Here is a 21,227-nt window from a genome sequence, read left to right as displayed (position 1 = left end):
CAGGGCAGTCTCAGCAGAAGAGGCTCGGGCAGGTTCCTCAAAGACACTTCGAAGGAGTGTACAGAGGCAGTGACAGGGTCATTGCGGTCCCAGAGCGGTGTGGCCCATGACAGAGCTTTCCCAGACAGAAGGCTGACTACGAAAGCCACCTTAGACCTTTCAGTAGGAAACTGGTCCAACATCATCTCCAAGTGCAGGGAACATTGCGAAAGAAAGCCACGGCAAAACTTAGAGTCCCCATCAAATTTATCAGGCAAGGATAATCGTAGGCCGGAAGCGGCCACTCGCTTCGGAGGAGGTGCAGGAGCTGGCGGAGGAGATTGTTGCTGGAGCTGTGGTAATAGCTGCTGTAGCATCACGGTCAGTTGAGACAGCTGGTGGCCTTGTTGCGCTATCTGCTGCGACTGCTGGGCGACCACCGTGGTGAGGTCGGCGACAACTGGCAGTGGGACTTCAGCGGAATCCATGGTCGGATCTACTGTCACGACTCGGCTGGCAGGAGGTGGATCCTCTGTGCCAGAGAGGGATTGGCGTGGACCGTGTTGGTGGACCGGTTCTAAGTTGCTACTGGTATTCACCAGAGCCCGCCGCAAAGCGGGATGGTCTTGCAGCGGCGGTAGCAACCAGGTCGTATCCACCAGCAACGGCTCAACCTCTCTGACTGCTGAAGATAGGCGCGGTACAAGGGAGTAGACAAGAGCAAGGTCGGACGTAGCAGAAGGTCAGGGCAGGCAGCAAGGATCGTAGTCAGGGGCAACGGCAGGAGGTCTGGAACACAGGCTAGGAACACACAAGGAAACGCTTTCACTGGCACAATGGCAACAAGATCCGGCGAGGGAGTGCAGGGGAAGTGAGGTATAAGTAGGGAGTGCACAGGTGAACACACTGATTAAGCCTGCTGCGCCAATCAGTGGCGCAGTGGCCCTTTAAATTGCAGAGACCCGGCGCGCGCGCACCCTAAGGAGCGGGGCCGCGCGCGCCGGGACAAGACAGACGGGGAACGAGTCAGGTACGGGAGCCGGGATGCGCATCGCGAGCGGGTGCCTCCCGCATCGCGAATCGCATCCCGGCTGAGAGTGATATTGCAGCGCACCCGGTCAGCAGGTCTGACCGGGGCGCTGCGAATGAGAGGATGCTGCGAGCGCTCCGGGGAGGAGCGGGGACCCGGAGCGCTCGGCGTAACAGGTTTCCACAGAAAATGTGGTGGATTTGAGCTGAGGAAAACCAGACAGATCAGAGCATGTGTAAAAAAAAGCAAAGTGTAGGGAAACCTTAGTAAAAAAATTTAGGGAATTAAAACCCACAAAGAAACCTACACTTCACTCTTAATAAATCAGGGCCAATGCCTTTCTATCGGGTGGCAATGTCTGTGCGGTCCTAGCTGGAGATTCCATAGTCTAAACCTACCCTTAAGCATTGTGGGAACTTAGATGACAGATACACAAGCACACTGGGTTCACAATAGGATAATATGGATGCAAAATCATTCTGTATTATGGTTACCTGTCCCAGCCTGTCCACAGATTTGATGACCAAAAATGACAGCTGTAAATTCAAATCATCAGATCCATGGCTGGTCCAGGACTTGTAGTCATAATTCGGATTAAAAAAAAGTGTCAGTAATATGGCAGTCTGAACCCAGGTTTACAGATAAGATGTTAGGTCACATGTCTCACAGCAGGGGTGGAACTAAAGCGCTGTCGGTTTCCAAGGGACAACCAGCAGAATTTTGAAAGGCATTCAGATTTTGAATAAATGGAAAATAAGAAAGGAAATAACTCAAAATGGTACAAAATTTGTTGGGTAGATTTACGGACAGGATGTTTTTAAGTACTGGTGACACATTTTTCAAGTCTTGTGAAATTTCACAACTTTGCTTAAAGCTCACTAGTAAACTTGCATAGCCTTAAGAATATTGCTACTTGCTCTCATTGGTGTTACAGAACCAGTGAAATGTAACAAGAAACTAAATAAATGTAATCAGAAAATAACACAAACAGTGCAAGTATTTTTGTAACTTTTTGGGGATATTTTTGTGCTACTCTATATGACACATGAGGATCAACTGATGGCTTGCCAGGTATATCATGAAAGTAATGGGATGGCCTTTAAATCCATACTAAAACTCACCAAATTTACGCACAAATATTTCTCTTTTGGCAAAGAGATATACCTTCAATGTACCAGAACCACCATGGGCAGCAAAATGGCACCACAATATGCCAACATCTTTATGGCAAAACTAGAAAATGACTTCCTGGTAAGCTGCTCCATCAAACCCTTGGCCTTGGCTCCATCAAACCCTAGATGACAGCATTATCATCTGGACTAACTCTGAACAAGAACATATAGAATTCCATGAAATGTTCAATACATTTTAGCCCATCATAAATCTAAGCAAAACAAAATTTAAATATGTGTCTGATCGTGGTGAATTCGACCGCTGGGACCCCCCCGCGATCTCCCATACTGGGCCCCAGCTCTGCACCAGTAAATGACGTTTTCCAACCAGCATATCAGTTGGTCGAAACATGCCCCTCCATTCTTCTCTATGGGAATGGCGGAGACACAGCATACGTCGGTTTCCGCCTCTCCCATAGAGATAAATGTAACATAGTAACATAGTTCATAAGGTTGAAAAAAGACCAGAGTTCATCAAGGTTGACCTATAACCCTAAAAAGTCCCCACTTAGTTGAGTTGATCCAGAGGAAGGCAAAAACCCTTATACTAGAGGAAAAAATTCCTTCCCGACTCCAAATATGTCAGTCAGAATAAATCCCGGGATCAATGTTCTGTCCCTATAAATGTAGTATACATAACCAGTAATGTTATTATTCTCCAAAAATGCATCCAGACCCCTTTTATATTCTTTTACAGAGTTCACCATGACCACCTCCTCCGGGAGATAATTCCACAGTCTCACTGCTCTTACAGTAAAGAACCCCCGTTTGTGCTGGTGTAGAAACCTTCTTTCCTCTAAACGTAGAGGATGCCCCCTTGTTATAGATACAGTCCTGGGTATAAATAGATCATGGGAGAGATCTCTGTACTGTCCCCTGATATATTTATACATAGTTATTAGGTCTCCCCCTAAGCCTTCTTTTTTCTAAACTAAATAACCCTAATTCTGCTAATCTTTCTGGGTACTGTAGTCCTCCCATTCCCCGTATTACTCTGGTTGCCCGTCTTTGAACCCTCTCCAGCTCCACTATATCTTTCTTGTACACTGGTGCCCAGTACACAGTATTCTACTTTGGTCCAACTAGTGATGGAGAGGGCGTTTTTCAACAAGCTGACGTGCTGGGTACAAAAAGCTTATTTGAACAGCAGAGCCACTTAAACAACTTTCACTGGACATCTTCTTTATATTGGACAGTTCTTGTAGAGAAAGCCACTTTTTGAACACCACTATAAGAATTCAAAACAATACAATATAGACGTCCCTGTACCGAAAACTTACTGATCGACCAACATAACTCTGATGGGACAGCTTCATCCAAAACACATAAAAAATCCAGTCTACAGCCAGGCTATTAGCTACAGTCGTGTATATTCCAACTTACCAGATAGAGATGAACAATTTCAACATCTCAAAAGGACATTTCTCAATCACTTCAGTTGAATGCCACGTATGCAGAGCCGCCATGATACCCAGAAGCCAACAACAAGGACAAAGAAAGCAACAATCGTATACCACTGGTGGTGACCTACAGCCCTCAACTACAGGAAATGGGGAAAACTGTGAGAAAACTACAACGTCAGAAAATAATATTCCCAGACCCTCCCCTGATGTGTTACAGAGAACCTGAGGAAACATTATAATAATCTGAGGAACATTATAAGAAGCTCACTTCCCTCTGAAACACTAGGAACCTATCCCTCCAATGTAAGGGCCTGCAAACCTATACATATAATAACCAGGAACAGGTTTCGTATCCCCAACATACAACAGGACTATGGGGGAGATTTATCAAAACCTGCGCAGAGGAAAAGTTGCCCAGTTGCCCATAGCAACCAATCAGATCGCTTCTTTCATTTTGTAGAGGCCTTGTTAAAAATGAAAGTAGTGATCTGATTGGTTACTATGGGCAACTGGGCAACTTTTCTTCTGCACAGGTTTTGATAAATCTCTCTATAAGATTCCTGGGACATTCACTTGCTCTATGTATATAATGTGTTCTTCCGTATTCACAGCACTAAATGTTCAGTTTGGGGTCTTAATGTTAGATAGAGACTTAAAGCAAGGATGAGGTCCATCACCACACAATAAAAGAGAAAACACATTAAAGGGGTTGTGCGCTGCCCTGGCTTTCGGAGCTCCGCTCACAGCGTCCGGAAGTTCATTACTCCGAAGGCTGTGTGCGGGCTTCCGTGTTCGCGGCCGCCCGGCCCCTCGTGACACCTCGCCCGCTCCCTCGTGACGTCACGCCCGCCCCCTCTACCAAAGTCTATGGGAAGGGGGCGTGACAGCACAAGGGGGCGTGCGAGACGTCACGAGGGGCCGGGCGTGACGTCACGCCCGGCGGCCGCGAACACGGAAGCCCGCACACTGCGTTCGGAGTAATGAACTTCCGGACGCTGTGAGAGGAGCTCCGAAAGTCAGGGCAGCGCACAACCCCTTTAAAGGGGTACTCTGGTGGAAAACTATTTTTTTTAAATCAACAGGTGCCAAAAAGTTAAAGGGGTACTCCAGTGGAAACCTTTTTTTTTTTTTTTTAATGAACTGGTGCCAGAAAGTTAAACAAATTTGTAAATTACTTCTATCAAAAAATCTTAATCCTATCAGTACTTTTTAGCAGCTGTATGCTATAGAGGAAATTCTTTACTTTTTGAATTTCTTTTTTATGTTGTCCACAGTGCTCTCTGCTGACACCTCTGTCCGTGTCAGGAACTGTCCAGAGCAGCATAGGTTTGCTATGGGGATTTTCTCCTGCTCTGGACAGTTCCTGATACGGGCATCAGCTGTCAGCAGAGAGCACTGTGGACAAGACAAAAAAGAAATTAAAAAAATAAAGATTTTCCTCTGTAGCAAACAGCTGCCATAAAGTACTGAAAGGATTAAGATTTTTTAATAGAAGTAATTTACAAATCTGTTTAACTTTCTGGCACCAGTTCATTTAAAAAAAAAAAAAAATGTTTTCCACCGAAGTACCCCTTTAAACACATTTGTAAATTACTTCTATTTAAAAATCTAAGGCTTGTTTCACACTACAAAATTACTCAGTTTTAAAGATCTGTACAAAGTTCCGTCTGAAAATCAGCTGTAAAGCGGCAGTTACAAAATCCTATACGGCCGTTAGAAAATCCCATTATAGTCTATGGGATTTTTCTAATAGCTGTTTTCACCAGTTATAGCCCGTTATTAATAACGGCCGTTATTTTCTAACCGAAGATAGTAACGGGAGAAATAGTTCATGCACTATTTCTCCTGTTACTATCTTCCGTCACAAAATAACGGCCGTTATTAATAAGGGGTTTAAATGGCTATAAGAAAAATCCCATAGACTATAATGGGATTTTCTAACGGCCGTATAGGATTTTGTAACTGCCGCTTTACAGCTGATTTTCAGAAACTTCGTACAGATCGTTAAAACGGAGTAATTTTGTAGTGTGAAAGGGTCCTTAATCCTTCCAGTACTTATCAGCTGTTGTGTGCTACAGAGGAAGTTGAGTTGTTCTTTATAGTCTGACCACAGTGCTCTCTGCTGACAGAGACGGACAGAGGTGTCAGCAGAGAGCACTGTGGTCAGACTGAAAAGAACTACACAACTTCCTCTGTAGTATACAGCAGCTGATAAGTACTGGAAGGATTAGGATTTTTTATTATAAGTAATTTACAAATCTGTTCAACTTTCTGGCACAAGTTAATTTGAAAAAAATTGCTTTCCACCAGAGTACCCCTTTAAAGCGCAACTGTCATGGCATTTTGGTGTAATAACCTGCACACAGCCTTTGTACTGTGTGCAAGTGGTGGGTATAACAATGTTTTTACCTGAAATTTGGCGGCTTTCATGACTGCAAAAAAGGCTTTTATTCAAAGCCACTGACGGTCGGATAGGCGTGGCGCGAGGTACGCGATGCCCCACCGTCGCCATGCCCACCCCCACTTCTACCCCGTATGTCCGCGCTGGGACCTCTGTGTGATTGAAACACACGTCCCAGCGCATGCGCCCTTCAGCTAATCTAACCTGCACGCTGCTGTGTTATTCACCAAGCGCTCGCTCCCGCCGCCGTCTTCCTCCTCAGTGCGCCTGCGCAGAGCAGCGCGCAATCCGGTTAGTTCTCGATACTAGGTGCAGAGAGGAAGCGCACTCTCTGCACCTAGCAGGCGCACTGAGGATGACACACAGCAGCGCGCAGGTTAGATTAGCTGAAGGGCGCATGCGCTGGGACCTGTGTGTCAATCACACAGAGGTCCAAGCGTGGAAATACGGGGTAGGCGTGGGGGTAGGCGTGGCGGCGGCGGGGCATCGCGTACCTCGCACCACGCCTATCCGATCGTCAGTGGCTTTGAATAAAAGCCTTTTTTGCAGTCATGAACGCCGCCAAATTTCAGGTAAAAACATTGTTTTACCCACCACCTGTACACAGTACAAAGGCTATTGCACCAAAATGTAATGACAGTTGTGCTTTAACCTGTGTCCAAACACTTCTGCCCAGTACATAATGAAGATCATATGAAAATTGTTGTATTAAAAGCAGCTTCAAGAAACTAAATTTATGACAATCTTTCATACACTGAAAACAGGACTGAATCTCTCCAAAGGTTTTATGGCGCACTACAACATATTAGGAATCTGATTCAGAGATAAGGTGGCATCAGGTCTCTGGGATTTATCATCAATAATAGACAATAAAACTCTCATGTCTGCTTGCTTATCTCAGAGCTCAGGAAGGATTTCATTTCCAAACTCAGTATGTTCTGATATGTTTTTTTTTTTTATGTTTTAATGTTGAATTCAGATTTTTGTCATACCATGCCAGAAGAACCCTAAGCCAAAGTTCAAAAGCTCGCCATAAAACACCATTTATTTATTTTTGTCAACCATTTAAAGGTATCATAACTGCAAGACTGCATTTTTTTCTCTCTCCAAGAGCAATAATATCATATAAAGCAGTGGTTCCAAACCTTTTTCGTGACTGTACCCCCAATGGGTGAAAGTATGTACGTGGGTACCCCTCGCGTGGAACTTACTCGCGAGGGGTACCAGTGGACAAAATAAGTCATAAAAGTACTTACTTTCATAATGGCATGTGCTAACCTTTTTAATGTGATACTTAATCCCCTTGTGCCATTATCCCCCCCCCCCTCCATCTTAATCCCCTTGTGCCATTATTCCCCCTCCATCTTAATCCCCTTGTGCCATTATCCCCCCCCTCCATCTTAATCCCGTTGTGCCATTATTCCCCTCTCCATGTTAATCCCCTTGTGCCATTATCCCCCCTCCATTTTAATCCCCTTGTGCCATTATCCCCCCTCCATCTTAATCCCCTTGTGCCATTATTCCCACTCCATCTTAATCCCCTTGTGCCATTATTCCCCCTCCATCTTAATCCCCTTGTGCCATTATTCCCACTCCATCTTAATCCCCTTGTGCCATTATCCCCCCTCCATCTTAATCCCTTTGTACCATTATCCCCCCTCCATCTTAATCCCCTTGTGCCATTATCCCCCCTCCATGTTAATCCCCTTGTGCCATTATCCCCCCTCCATCTTAATCCCCTTGTGCCATTATTCCCCCCCCTCCATCTTAATCCCCTTGTGCCATTACCCCCACCCCCCTCCATCTTAATCCCCTTGTGCCATTATTCCCCCTCCAGCTTAATCCCCTTGTGCCATTATTCCCCCTCCATCTTAATCCCCTTGTGCCATTATTCCCCCTCCATCTTAATCCCCTTGTGCCATTACCCCCCCTCCATCTTAATCCCCTTGTGCCATTATTCCCCCCTCCATCTTAATCCCCTTGTGCCATTATCCCCCCCTCCATCTTAATCCCCTTGTGCCATTATCCCCCCTCCATCTTAATCCCCTTGTGCCATTATTCCCCCCCTCCATCTTAATCCCCTTGTGCCATTATTCCCCCTCCATCTTAATCCCCTTGTGCCATTATTCCCCCCTCCATCTTAATCCCCTTGTGCCATTATTCCCCCTCCATCTTAATCCCCTTATGCCATTATTCTCCCTCCATCTTAATCCCCTTGTGCCATTATTCCCCCCTCCATCTTAATCCCCTTGTGCCATTATTCCCCCCCCCTCCATCTTAATCCCCTTGTGCCATTATTCCCCCTCCATCTTAATCCCCTTATGCCATTATTCCCCCTCCATCTTAATCCCCTTGTGCCATTATTCCCCCCTCCATCTTAATCCCCTTTTGCCATTATTCCCCCCCCCCCCCTCCATCTTAATTCCCTTGTGCCATTATTCCCCCCTCCATCTTAATCCCCTTGTGCCATTATTCCCCCCTCCGATCCCCCTGGGATACATACAATAACACCCTCCCATACTGCGGTGTTACACTAAATTTAACATGCTTACTAGGCCTGTGTTCAGCGGGAGTCGGAGGGCTGCACTGATGGGTGATGTCCTTCTGCACTGTGCCGACACCTCACCGCAACGTCAGGGATGTCACACGTCAGGCCCGGCAGCCACTGCAGCTCATGTAAAGTGGCCATGGCCACAGTTCCAGCCGCAGTACAACATAGTGAGCTCCGCATCGACTGCCGCCTCCAATCCCCGCTCTGCGCTGACAAATACTGGCAAATGCATGGCCTGTATATGTCAGCGAATTGCCGTACCCAAACATAACCCTTGGTGTACCCCTAGGGGTACACGTACCCCTGGTTGAGAACCCCTGATATAAAGGACAGACATGGGACTTTGTTAAAATTTAAAATTTTACTTTTACATTCCAAATTGTCAACAGTCTTGTGTCTGACTTGTGTGATTTGCGAGTCTTTCATAGACTATAGTTTTTTTTTTTGTCAAATCCTGCAACTTTATATCATCCTTATCCTGGTGCAATACTTCTCACAGCTGAGAGTCTGTTACAATTGTATCTAGTCTGCACACTCCTCTGTGAGGTAACTCCACTGATACCTTGTTGCAAAGACTATTACAATCATAAATCTTGGTGTCAGCATTCCCCCCCCCCCCCCACCCTACAAAGGTTCCTCCTGCAGACAGTGTCTATCTTTGCACCTATCTGGCAACATTAGCTTCTGAGATTTTTTTTTTCATGAAAGAGTGAGGGAGCGTCTTAGTCAGAGGAAGTTTGTTCAGTCCATAAAATCCACCACTTTGCTTCCTTTTTTACTAGAACAAGCAATAAAACACGATCCCATTCCTGTTAGTCTACGGCACAGTTGACAACTGTGACTGCTGCGGAAACTGAACATGCGTGACATAATTCCCTCTAAATTGAAATACTGGGTTTTATTCTTTCTCTTAGCTGGATACAAAGTAAAATTATTTTGTATATATATATATTTCCTTATAGTTCAGTTAGGTTCACACAGGGGATCTTCTAAGTGTTTTGCCACTGTGCACTGTTCTGATAATTTTATTTATTATTTATTGCAAAACTGGTTCACATTGCCGTTGGGCTCCGCTATACGGAGCTCTGTCAGCAATGCCGTCAAAACTCGTTTTGTTTAGTGGAGAAAAAAAAAAAAGTGCTAAACTGTAGTAAACTACCAGATCCCTGATTCAAGTGAATGATGTCCATTGTGCTCCGACCTGTTTCAGGGTCCTTTCTGCACAAGAAAAAAAAGCTGAGCGAACCCTGAACAAGACGGATGCAAACGCTATTGTGAACTTAGGCCTCCATTGCAGGTTCTGTCCATAAAACCAGACAAAATAGCACATAGCGTTGTTTTGTCTGGTGTCATGACCTGTTGGTCACTTGACAGAACCCATTAGGGTAGGGTCACACGTGCCGTATTTTGCTGCATATTTTCCTACCCATTGAAATCAGCTATGTATTTTGCTACCCACTGACTTCAATGGGTAGGAAAATATGCAGCAGGAAATTCACAGCAAAATACAGCACATGTGACCCTACACCTAAAGGGGTACTCCGGTGGAAAACATTTTATTTTTTTTTTATCAACTGGTGCCAGAAAGTTAAACAGATTTGTAAATTATTTACCCAAAACCTCAAGGAGAGTGTATATAGTATTTATAATAAATGGAACAGACCGTGCTTCAGTTAACAGTAGTATTTATTATAATATCACATTAATTATAAAAAAGAATTGGGGTATAATTAAGAAGATCCCCTCACAGGGCCCTATGGGAGGATCCGACAATAAAATAAAATACACTAAAATAATTCCTGTTGCCTCTAATGTGCGTTCATATAGCAGATAACATATAAAAATATCTAACAATAAATGATTCACTGTAAGGGTGTGAATCTTACTTAGTAATGTATCACAAAACTGTTCTTTCAATAAAGATGAACGACAATTATTGTGAATGGCAGTTGTTATGAAACAATGTTGCAGTATTGTCCTTCTGATATGAAAGTGTATCAGGATTGTGGTGTCCTCTTCAGGCAGAGATATTAAAAGTTCCAGCAGAGTAAAATAGAAAGTCTGTGGACTATAAGTGCCGATATTTGTCTGCGCTGGCAGGCGCTGACTAAAGATATTGCCGGTGATGGTAGCAGCTGGACCGGACTGCACCGGACCTGTTGTTTAAGCTGCCCGTCTGTGTGCACAGGATTATAGGAGCGCTTTAAGAGTAAAAGTTGTGCGCTCACCGGTATCTGATGTTAGGCAGTCCACGTTAGTACCCGATCTGGGACAAGAGCTGTTTGCTGGTTCTCTGATGAGCTCCAGTATCTCGGCCTCGTGGAGTTGGCGTGTGACGTCACTGAGAGCTCTGCTGGAACAACGGCCTCACCGGAGTGGAGATGGAATAGGAGCCGTAGGTGTTAGCCGCATAAATCCTCTGCGAGATATATTAGATTAGGACTGCAACTGCCAAGTGAAAAAGCCGCACATATAGATGGCATCCACCTCCTAGACGCGTTTCAGGGCACTTAGATATCAACCCTTTCTTCAGTAGGAATATAATCCTACTGAATAAAGGGTCGATATCTAAGTACCCTGAAACGCGTCTAGGAGGTGGATGCCATCTATATGTGCGGCTTTTTCACTTGGCAGTTGCAGTCCTAATCTAATATATCTCGCAGAGGATTTATGCGGCTAACACCTACGGCTCCTATTCCATCTCCACTCCGGTGAGGCCGTTGTTCCAGCAGAGCTCTCAGTGACGTCACACGCCAACTCCACGAGGCCGAGATACTGGAGCTCATCAGAGAACCAGCAAACAGCTCTTGTCCCAGATCGGGTACTAACGTGGACTGCCTAACATCAGATACCGGTGAGCGCACAACTTTTACTCTTAAAGCGCTCCTATAATCCTGTGCACACAGACGGGCAGCTTAAACAACAGGTCCGGTGCAGTCCGGTCCAGCTGCTACCATCACCGGCAATATCTTTAGTCAGCGCCTGCCAGCGCAGACAAATATCGGCACTTATAGTCCACAGACTTTCTATTTTACTCTGCTGGAACTTTTAATATCTCTGCCTTCAGAGGACACCGCAATCCTGATACACTTTCATATCAGAAGGACAATACTGCAACATTGTTTCATAACAACTGCCATTCACAATAATTGTCGTTCATCTTTATTGAAAGAACAGTTTTGTGATACATTACAAAGTAACATTCACACCCTTACAGTGAATCATTTATTGTTAGATATTTTTATATGTTATCTGCTATATGAACGCACATTAGAGGCAACAGGAATTATTTTAGTGTATTTTATTTTATTGACGGATCCCCCCATAGGGCCCTGTGAGGGGATCTTCTTAATTATACCCCAATTTTTTTTATAATGAATGTGATATTATAATAAATACTACTGTTAACTGAAGCACGGTCTGTTCCATTTATTATAAATACTATATACACTCTCCTTGAGGTTTTGGGTAAATATTTTTGCTACTGGACTTTGTCCTCTTGCACCTAGGGTATAGGTGCTTACCCAATTTAACCTCGGATCAGTGTATTAATTGTGAGCTGCACTTATCCTTTTTCTTTAGATTTGTAAATTACTTTTTTACCCTTCCAGTCCTTTTAAGCGGCTGTATGCTACAGAAGAATTTTTTTTTTTTTGTCTTGTCCACAGTGCTCTCTGACTAGTGACATCAGAGAAGCCAAGTGCCCCATACATATCTGATGTTACTAGTCTCTAATGCTTTTAAGGGCTGATTCCACTTTGAGATGACTTTTTATAATACAGAGGAAATTCTTCTCTTTTTTTATGTATTTTTTGTCTTGTCCACAGTGCTCTCTGCTGACAACTGATGCCCATATCAGGAACTGTCCAGAGCAGCATAGGTTTGGTATGGGGATTTTCTCCTGCTCTGGACAGTTCCTGATACGGGCATCAGGTGTCAGCAGAGAGCACTGTGGACAAGACAAAAAATACATTCAAAAAGAAAAGAATTTCCTCTGTATTATATAAAGTCATCTCAATCTAGCGGAATCACCCCTTTAAAGCATTAGAGACTAGTAACATCAGGTGTCAGCAGAGAGCACTGTGGACAACAGAAAAAAGAAATTCAAAAAGAAAAGAATTTCCTCTGTAGCATAGAGCTTCTAAAAAGTACTGGAAGGGTAAAGATTTTTTAATAGAAGTAATTTACAAATCTGTTTAACTTTCTGGCACCAGTTGATTTAAAAAAAAAAAAAAAAAATGTTTTCCACCGGAGTACCCTTTAAAGTCCCTCATGCATCGTTGGTCTCAAGCATGCAATGAAGCCACCTGCACACTTTTTCCATTGGTCTACTCTAATGACAGAGAACAATAGAATGAGAAACCCAAGTGTGAACCCAGCCTTACAGGAGTCAAATCGTGCCAAATGAATTAGTCTTTCAAAATGACTAGAGCAGCATTTCCCAACCAGGGTGCCTCCAGCTGTTGCAAAACTACCACTTCCAGCATGCCCGGACAGCCTTTGGCTGTCCGGGCATACTGAAAGTGGTAGTTTTGCAAAAGCTGGAGGCACCCTGGTTGGGAAATGCTGCTCTAGAGACTAGTGAGATCAGCGAAGCCAAGTGCCCCATACCTATCTGATGTTACTAGTCTCTAATGCTTTTAAGGGCTGATTCCACTGGATTGAGATGACTTTATATAATACGGCAAATAATCCGATACCAATACAAAGCGGAAACTTGAATTGTTAAAGAACTACAAGTGCCAGTATCACAGAACTGATGATATCTGCCTGAACCACGCACACCCACAGCTATAAATAAACTACATAAGGTCAGTTATGTTGGGCATGCCCCTGCTGCAACACAGAGGTCATTCACAGCGAGGGGTCAGTCTTCAGTTTGTAAAGGTGACGTGTGTGGGAACCGCATAACATATGTCTAACAATTATGGAGGAGGGACCTCAGCAGATTCCAAGGGAATTTTCCCATCTGTAACGTTCGGTCCTTCTTAAAGCAACAGACCTCAGGCTAAAAGGCAATTTCTTAGTAGCCCAAATTCCCTGTTCAAGTCACCCAGGATTAATCACCTAATTTTTTATGTATATATCACCTATGAAGGGCCAGAGGCAGGCGTGGATGGGCAGCGCAAATTTCCACATTCAAGTGGGTTTACAAGTTTGCCATCCTAAGGCTAGGCTCACACTACGGTATTTTTTACCGGAATTCAACTTAGGAAATTCTGTGGGAAATTCCGGTGCAGCGGAATCCCATTGCTGGCAATGCCGGCCGGCACAGTGCACACTATGGAATTTCAGCGGTGGAATTTCACCGCCAAAAGGATAAGCTTGCTCATTCTTTAGGTAGAATAAGCGTTGCAGACATTGCTGTCTATGAAGGAGGTCAATGTCCACGCAATCCTAGCGTCGACTCATCCAGTCAGCACTGCGCACGCTCGGGACCTCCCGACTGAATTTTTACGTGTGAACCTAGCCTAAATGGGGTTTTCTGTTTTTGTAAGTTCTGACACTTTTAATGTTCTTTGTTTCTATTCTTTACCATTTTTAAAATATGTATTTACTGTCAGTAAATGTTTTTGTTTATACAGTGATCCCTCAACTTACAATGGCCTCAACATACAAGAGTTTCAACATACAATGGTCTTTTCTGGACCATTGTAACTTGAAACCAGACTCAACATACAATTCTACAGACAGTCCAGATCTGTGAAACGTGTCAATGAACTGACCAATCAGAGTGGGCATTCACTGGTAAAACTCCTGTATTACTGAAGCGTAAGCACTGACTGGTGTCTGGTAGCGCCCCCTACAGTACAGGGAGGTATTACATGTTCTGTCCTACTCTTTGGGCCAGGATTAGCTGCTCCTTTGGACACCAGGTGACGGCGGCTTCATGTTACTTTTTTAGGACATTGCGTGTACTGTACAGGACCCCGAAGAAGCTCATGTCCTCTACATAGACCAGTGCTTTCCAAGCAGGGTGCCCCCAGCTGTTGCAAAACTACAACTCCCAGCATGCCCGGACAGCCTTGGACCTGTGCTCCATGGACCTGTGCTCCGACCCTTCCAGGGTCTGTTTGGCTCTTTTCTTTTTTGTGCCGAACAGACCCAGAACAGGTCGGAGCACAACTGACACTACCGGGTCCCGACGGATCCCATTGACTTGAATGGGTCCGTCAGCATCCAAAGACATGCAATATTTATTTTTCAACTTATTGGAATGAGCGACGGAGCTCCCTTTAGGGCAGAACTCCAGCAGTGTAAAGCAGAGCTTAGAGGACATCTGCAGCGTGATTAACACTCATCCCCTATCCACAGGGGGGATACGTTTTTGATCGCGGGGGGTCCGACCGCTGGGACCCCCTGTGATCTCCTGTACGGGGCCGCGGCTGTCCCGTGCAGGGAGCGTGCCGGCCGCAGCATGACGTTGCAGCCGGCACGCCTCCTCCATACATCTCTATGGGAGAGGCGGGGAGGCAGCGTTCGCGCCTCCCCGCCTCCCCCATAGAACTGTCTGGGAACGGTGAGGAGACGGGGCGACACCGTTGACCTCTAGGTCGACGCTATGTGCCTTAGCGCTCACCATGAGCCCCGTTAGGGAGATCGCGGGGGGTCCCAGCGGTCGGACCCCCCGCAATCAAACACTTATCCCCTATCCTGTGGATAGGGGATAAGTGTCATACCGCTGCAGTTGTCCTTTAATTTTACCAGCGCTGATACATTGTAATAAACTAGCAAGACAGGACAAAACTTTGATTGCGAATGTGTTTTTGTCTCATAAAGGTTTAACTAACCAGGATACAATTGTAACAAACACTCAGCTGTGGGAATTATTAGAAATGTGAATTTTTCAAAATGTGATTTTGCAAATGTTAAGCAATTGAAACACACAGTGTATAACAATATATCATTTCTTCATCTTTCTAGAGAAGGGAACTGATCACAAGTGATCCCAGTGACATCATCACTCTGCTAGAAGCCACCCATATATGCCCCACAGGTGGCTGCAGAACATCTTGGAGATGACAGCTGTCAGTCACACCTTGGCCAAAAGTAGTAAACATGTTCTGTTCTGGCTGCAGGTATAGGATATAGACTGCTGGAGATCTCTGCCATGTTCTCACAGACCTGACCAGCCCATAAAATGCAATCCTATTGTGTTCTCTACAGTGACAGATACTGAGAGCTGCACACAGGCCAAAGGAATGGAGTAGTGTTTCCCAACCAGTGTGCCTCCAGCTGCTGCAAAACTACAACCCCCAGTATGGGGGTTGTAGTTTTTCAGCAGCTGGAGGCAAACTTATTGGGAAACACTAGACTAGACAATAAAGTGGTCTGTTCACAAATGCTTGCTGGTGGCTGAACATTTGTTCGTCTGATGGGTATCTATCCAGAGGAAAGGTAAGTACTCATCAGACTCCTCTGGTGGCAGCTTATCTCTCTGGCAACAAAAGGATAAGGCACAATCATAAAAACCTACAAAATTGACACCAGGACATATACACTGGCCCCTCAATGTTACAATATTAATTGGTTCCAGGACGACCATTGTATGTTGAAACCATTGTATGTTGAGACCAGAACTCTATGGAAACCTGGTAATTGGTTCTGAAGCCACCAAAATGTCATCCAAAAATAGGAAAAAGTGAGGATTAAAGAAAAATAAGTAGATAACTAATACAGATAAAGCAAATCCTTACACATAAAAGTAATAAAGAGCTGCTGGAAGCTGTAAATCACTGTCTATGTAGAGGACAGGAGCTTCTTCAGGGTCCTGTACAGTACACGCAATGTCCTAAAAAGTAAAATGGAGCCGCCCTTACTTGGTGTCCAAAGGAGCAGCTAACCCTGTCACAAGTAAAGAGTACAGAATATGTAATACCTCAATGTACTGTAGGGGGCGCTACCAGACACCAGTCAGTGCATGCACTTCAGTAATACAGGGGTTTTACCAGTGAATGCCCATTCTGATTGGTCAGTTCTTTCAGCCATTGGCACATTTCACAGATCTGCACTGTCCGTAGTCTGGTTTCAAGTTAAAATGGTCCAGAAAAGACCATTGTATGTTGAAACTATTGTATGTTGAGGCCATTGTTAGTCAGTTTTTGTAGGTTTATGAATATAAAAAGGATAAGGCAGTTGAAACATGCTTGATCCTTCTCTCTCCTTGTGTCATCTGTCCAAGGAAAGTCTGGAGGCCCCATACACAATAGTTGGTTAGTCCCGACAAAATTGGTAGGTTTTTTCTAATGTGTATGTATGAAGGGCCTTTAAAGTCCTTCACTGCTCAATCTTTTCAGTCAATCCATTGCTGCTATACGGTGGTCCCTTTAGTTACAATAATAATTGATATCACAATGACCATTATACAGTGAAACCATTGTATGCTGAGAACAGGGCCGGCCCTACAATGGACCCAGGCTCACCTTCACAGGGGCGGCACACCTAGTCCATCATGGTGCCGTTCAGGCAGTATGGAGCGGGCTCCTGACTCGAGCCTGCTCCATACCCGGTGACCCCCAGCTGTTTTTAGTAGCGGGGGGCCGCCATTAATAGCCGACATGCGGAATCTAAAGGGACCTTTAATCTGTCCCTGGTGGTCTAGTGGAGTCCACTGTGGAGGGCTTACCTCTGCTTCCTTTTGGTCCATGGCTTTGCATTTGATAGAGCCTGGCTGTACCAGGCTCTACCAAATCATTGCAGATCACACAGATCAATGAAGTTCTATGGAACTTCATTAATCTGTATGAGGAAGCTACTGATTCCTACTAAAAGTCGCCTAAAGACCAATAAAGTGTTAAAAAAAAGTTTAATAAAGGTTTAAAAAAAATAAAAAAAAACGCACATTAACCCCTTTCTTATTAAAAGTTCAAATCAAATTTCCCATTTTTCATATTAAAAACATGTAAACATTATATAACAAACATGTGTACGGTAATTGTCCAAAGTATTCAAATACATTATATATCCCTTACAGTAAATTGTGTTAAGGTAATTATGTTCTCCTGATAATGTTTTTTTTTGGGACAGAACAGAATTTCACTCCTGGACCCAGGCAGCATGACGTCTTGGGCCAGCCCTCGCTGAGACCATAATTATGGAAACCTGGTTATTGGCCCGGAAATCTCATCCAAAAATAGGAAAAAATTAGGATTAAAGAAAAATAGGTTGATAACTAATACAGATAGTGCAAGTCCTTACATATAAAAGTAAGAAATAGCTGCTGGGAGCAGTAAATCGCTGTCTATGTAGAGGACAGGAGCTTCTTCAGGGTCCTGTATAGTACACACAGTGTCCTAAAAAAGTAATGGAGCCGCCCTCACCTGGAGTCCATAGGAGCAGCTAAACCTGGTACAGGTAAAAAGTAGTACCAAACATGTAATACCTCCCTGTACTGTAGGGGGCGCTACCAGACAGCCAGTCAGTGCATGCACTTCAGTAAGGCTGGGTTCACATCACGTTTTCAGCCATACAGGACCGCATATGGCTGGGGGGAGCTAAAACCGGGTGCTCCCGTAACCCTGCTCTATGCTGACCGTATGTAATTCATTTCAATGAACAGACCGGAGAAAAACGCTGACTCCGGTCGGCTCATTTTTGCCCTGTATGCGGTTTTCCACCGGACCTAAAAGCGTTTAGGTACAGTGGGAAAATCGCAAATGGGGCAAAAATGAGCAGACCGAGTCAGCGTTTTTCTGCGGTCGGTTCATACTATCCAGATCTGTGAAATGTGTCAATGGCTGGAAGAACTGACCAATCAGAATGGGCATTCACTGGTAAAACACCTGTATTAGGCTGGGTTCACATGACGTTTTCAGACATACGGGACCGCATATGGCTGGGGGGAGCTAAAACCGGGCGCTCCCATATCCCTGCCGTATGTGGTCCCGTATGTCTGAAAACATCATGTGAACCCAGCCTAATACAGGTGCTTTACCAGTGAATGCCCATTCTGATTGGTCAGTTCTTCCAGCCATTGACATGTTTCACAGATCTGCATTGTATGTTATGTTTAGTTTCAAGTTGCAATGGTCCAGAAAATATAATTATTTATAGAAAATATTGTATGTTGAGGCCATTATAAGATGATCGATCTCTGTACTTGATCCAGGACCCAAAAAACTACAGATCTAGGAATCTACTAGCGTCTTATTGATTCAATAATTAGCAATTGGTTTCTTTTTGACACTATTGTACCATGAACCAGGAGTACATATTTTACAACAAGGCATCCCTGTTGGCTACGGCCAGGTTGGACCAACTGACCCACTCTTCAACCGTTTTCTCGTAAAGTGGTCACTATGTGGGTCAGTCCCTCCTTCCTGCTCACCTAGCTATGAAGGATGCAGTCATTGATAGGACTAACTGATGTTACAGGCCCGAAGCCTGAGGCTGTAGTACTACTAAAAGGTTCTGGAGACAATTTGCTTCCTACTGATTCCTGTCAGGTTGTCATGGAGACCTAGTGTGGATTTAAATAAAAAAGACTTCCAGTAAGAACAATCTCTACACAGAACCAAAGAACTTTATAGAGCCCTTAAATTCTAAAAATGAGTGTGGAGGAGATAGGGAGGTGTAGGAGAGTCCCAATAATGGGGTGCACACATTTATGCAGACTACATGGGGATGCAAGGGAAGATTTACAGAAAGTGTGGTGCAGTTGCCCATAGCAACCATTCAGATCGCTTCTTTCATTTTTCACAGGCCCCTTTAGAAATGAAAGAAGCAACCTGATTGGTTGCCATTGGTAACTGCAACACTCTTACTTTACAGGTTTTGATAATTCTCCCGCAATGTACAATGCAATGCAATATTGGACTCCATGTTTACACACATTTAAAGTACACTTTTTTACCTTTACCTTGAGGTTGTTCCTCCACTCACATCTTGGTCCGCTCCCTTGCACCACGCTGGACAGGACAGACACCTCTTCATTGTCCCGGCTTTCAAAGCAGCCCTTCCGGGCCTCACGAATCTTGGCCCCCACTTCCCCCAGCCCAAAGGCGCAGAGCGCAGCCTCTCTCCTCCCCTCGAACACCCCAAAGATCCGCCCCGGCTCCGCATACACTGAGAGCAGGCGCCCATACAGCGTGCCCCGGGGCCCCTCACAGCGCAGCCTTAGCTGGATGTAAGATTCGGTCAGTTTCCGCGGTTCCCCCCTAGGGTCCGGCTTGAGGCAGATCCGCGCCAGGACGCTGCTGGGCAGGCTCTCCTTCTCCGTGGAGGCGGGGTCTACATTCATCGCCAGGTAGCCAAACCCGCCCTGCTGGAACGCGCGCACAAAGAACATGCGGTTTTGCACCTTGTTTCCCTGTTTGACCTTAAAGATGTTATCATCCGAGGGGCTAATGTCAAAGGTGAAGAGCCTGGAGGGGTGGCTGGTGTTCAGCGCCCGGATAGAGATCTCAGGGCTGTTCTCAAAGCGCAAATCCGCTACACTGCTGTTCCAAGAGAAGAATTGGCTCCCATAGCCGGTGTAGGTGGCCCCCACCAATAGCCTAGTGTCACCTTCCTGGGTTTTGAGCAGCAGCCCCACAGTGGAGGCATTGGGGTGGTTGGCAGCCACATTCAGCATGCTTGGCACCACGTTGCGCGGGGGGAATGGCACTGGGCGCTGTGTAATGTTGCCCGGGACTCGCAACTCGCAAAGTCCTTGGTGAATGGAGCCACAAACCAGCAGGAGCCCCTGGTCCGGGTCCAGCTCCAGGATCTTGTTATAGTTGGGGGTCCATGTCTTGGGGAACTCGCAGTAGGACTCCGGGATTTGGGGGGCATGGCACAGGGGGGAGTCCTGCACTGGTCCCGTCTGCTCCTCCAGCTCCAGGTGTAAATCCTTTGTCAGCTGGTACAGGTGGTTGACAGTAGCCAGGTAGACCCGGTGTCCTGCACCGTCCAGGGCGAAGTTGTTGGTGGGCTGGCTGGAGTAGAACCTGTCGAGCAGCTCAAGCCCAAAAGCCGGAGCCAGCAACAGGAGGAACCGGCTGAGCGCAATGCAAAAGGCTGGAGCCATGATGGCGCAGGGCAAGCTCAGCTGGTAGTGGCACAGCCCCGCATGGCATCAGGTCCCGCACAGCTGGCTATGTGGAGCTGTCTCTGCTCCTTCTCTGCCTGTCTCACCCTTCTGGATGACTGTGATGCTCAGTCTCAGCCCCCTACCTCTCAGCCTCAGTGACCCTCCCCCTCTCTCTCCCACTCCTCCTGCCGAACTTCTCCCCTCTGCTCCACTCTTCTCTCTCTCGCTTGTTCTATAACTTTGCAGACTGTCACTTCTCCCCGCAGCCCCCCGTCTGTCTCTCCCCTCTCTTCCATCCACTAGGTCTCCAGTTTTGTCACGTGACTATGAACACATTGTGGACTTTTTTTGTTTGCAAATGTTGCAAAAATAAATCTTTGTCATCTTCTAAATAAGTCTAAAACAGTTGGTAGTGTCGAGGGTGGAATACAGTGATCCCTCAACTTACAATGGCCTCAACATATAATAGTTTCAACATACAATGGTCTTTTCTGGACCATTGTAAGTTGAAACCAGACTCAACATACAATGTAGGCACAGTCTAGATCTGTGAAACATGTCAATGGCTGAAAGAACTGACCAATCAGAATGGACAATTTACTGGTAAAACGTGAAGTGTATGCACTGACTGATGTCTGGTAGCGCCCCCTACAGTACAGGGAGGTATTACATGTTCTGTAC

The 21,227-nt window shown here is 45.4% G+C and overlaps 1 protein-coding gene across 2 annotated transcripts in view; it reads right to left on the bottom strand.

The window, feature by feature from the left end:
* The window catches only part of PLXND1 (plexin D1), a 151,806-nt gene extending 131,100 nt beyond the window's left edge, over window positions 1-20,706 (bottom strand). Inside the window, exon 1 of one of the 2 annotated variants that reach the window (XM_056524952.1) lies at window positions 19,389-20,706. In XM_056524952.1, coding sequence (XP_056380927.1) covers window positions 19,389-20,543 — 1,155 coding nt within the window. In that variant the 5' untranslated portion in view covers window positions 20,544-20,706. The remainder of the gene's footprint in view (window positions 1-19,388) is intronic. The other variant, XM_056524954.1, reaches the window with a different exon arrangement.
* Window positions 20,707-21,227: the final 521 nt, after the last annotated feature.

The sequence above is a fragment of the Hyla sarda genome, chromosome 6 (genome assembly GCF_029499605.1).
Source record: "Hyla sarda isolate aHylSar1 chromosome 6, aHylSar1.hap1, whole genome shotgun sequence".
NCBI classification, from domain to species: Eukaryota; Metazoa; Chordata; class Amphibia; order Anura; family Hylidae; genus Hyla; species Hyla sarda.
Note: the sequence above shows the minus strand (reverse complement) of the source record. Positions and strands in the feature narration are given on the sequence as shown.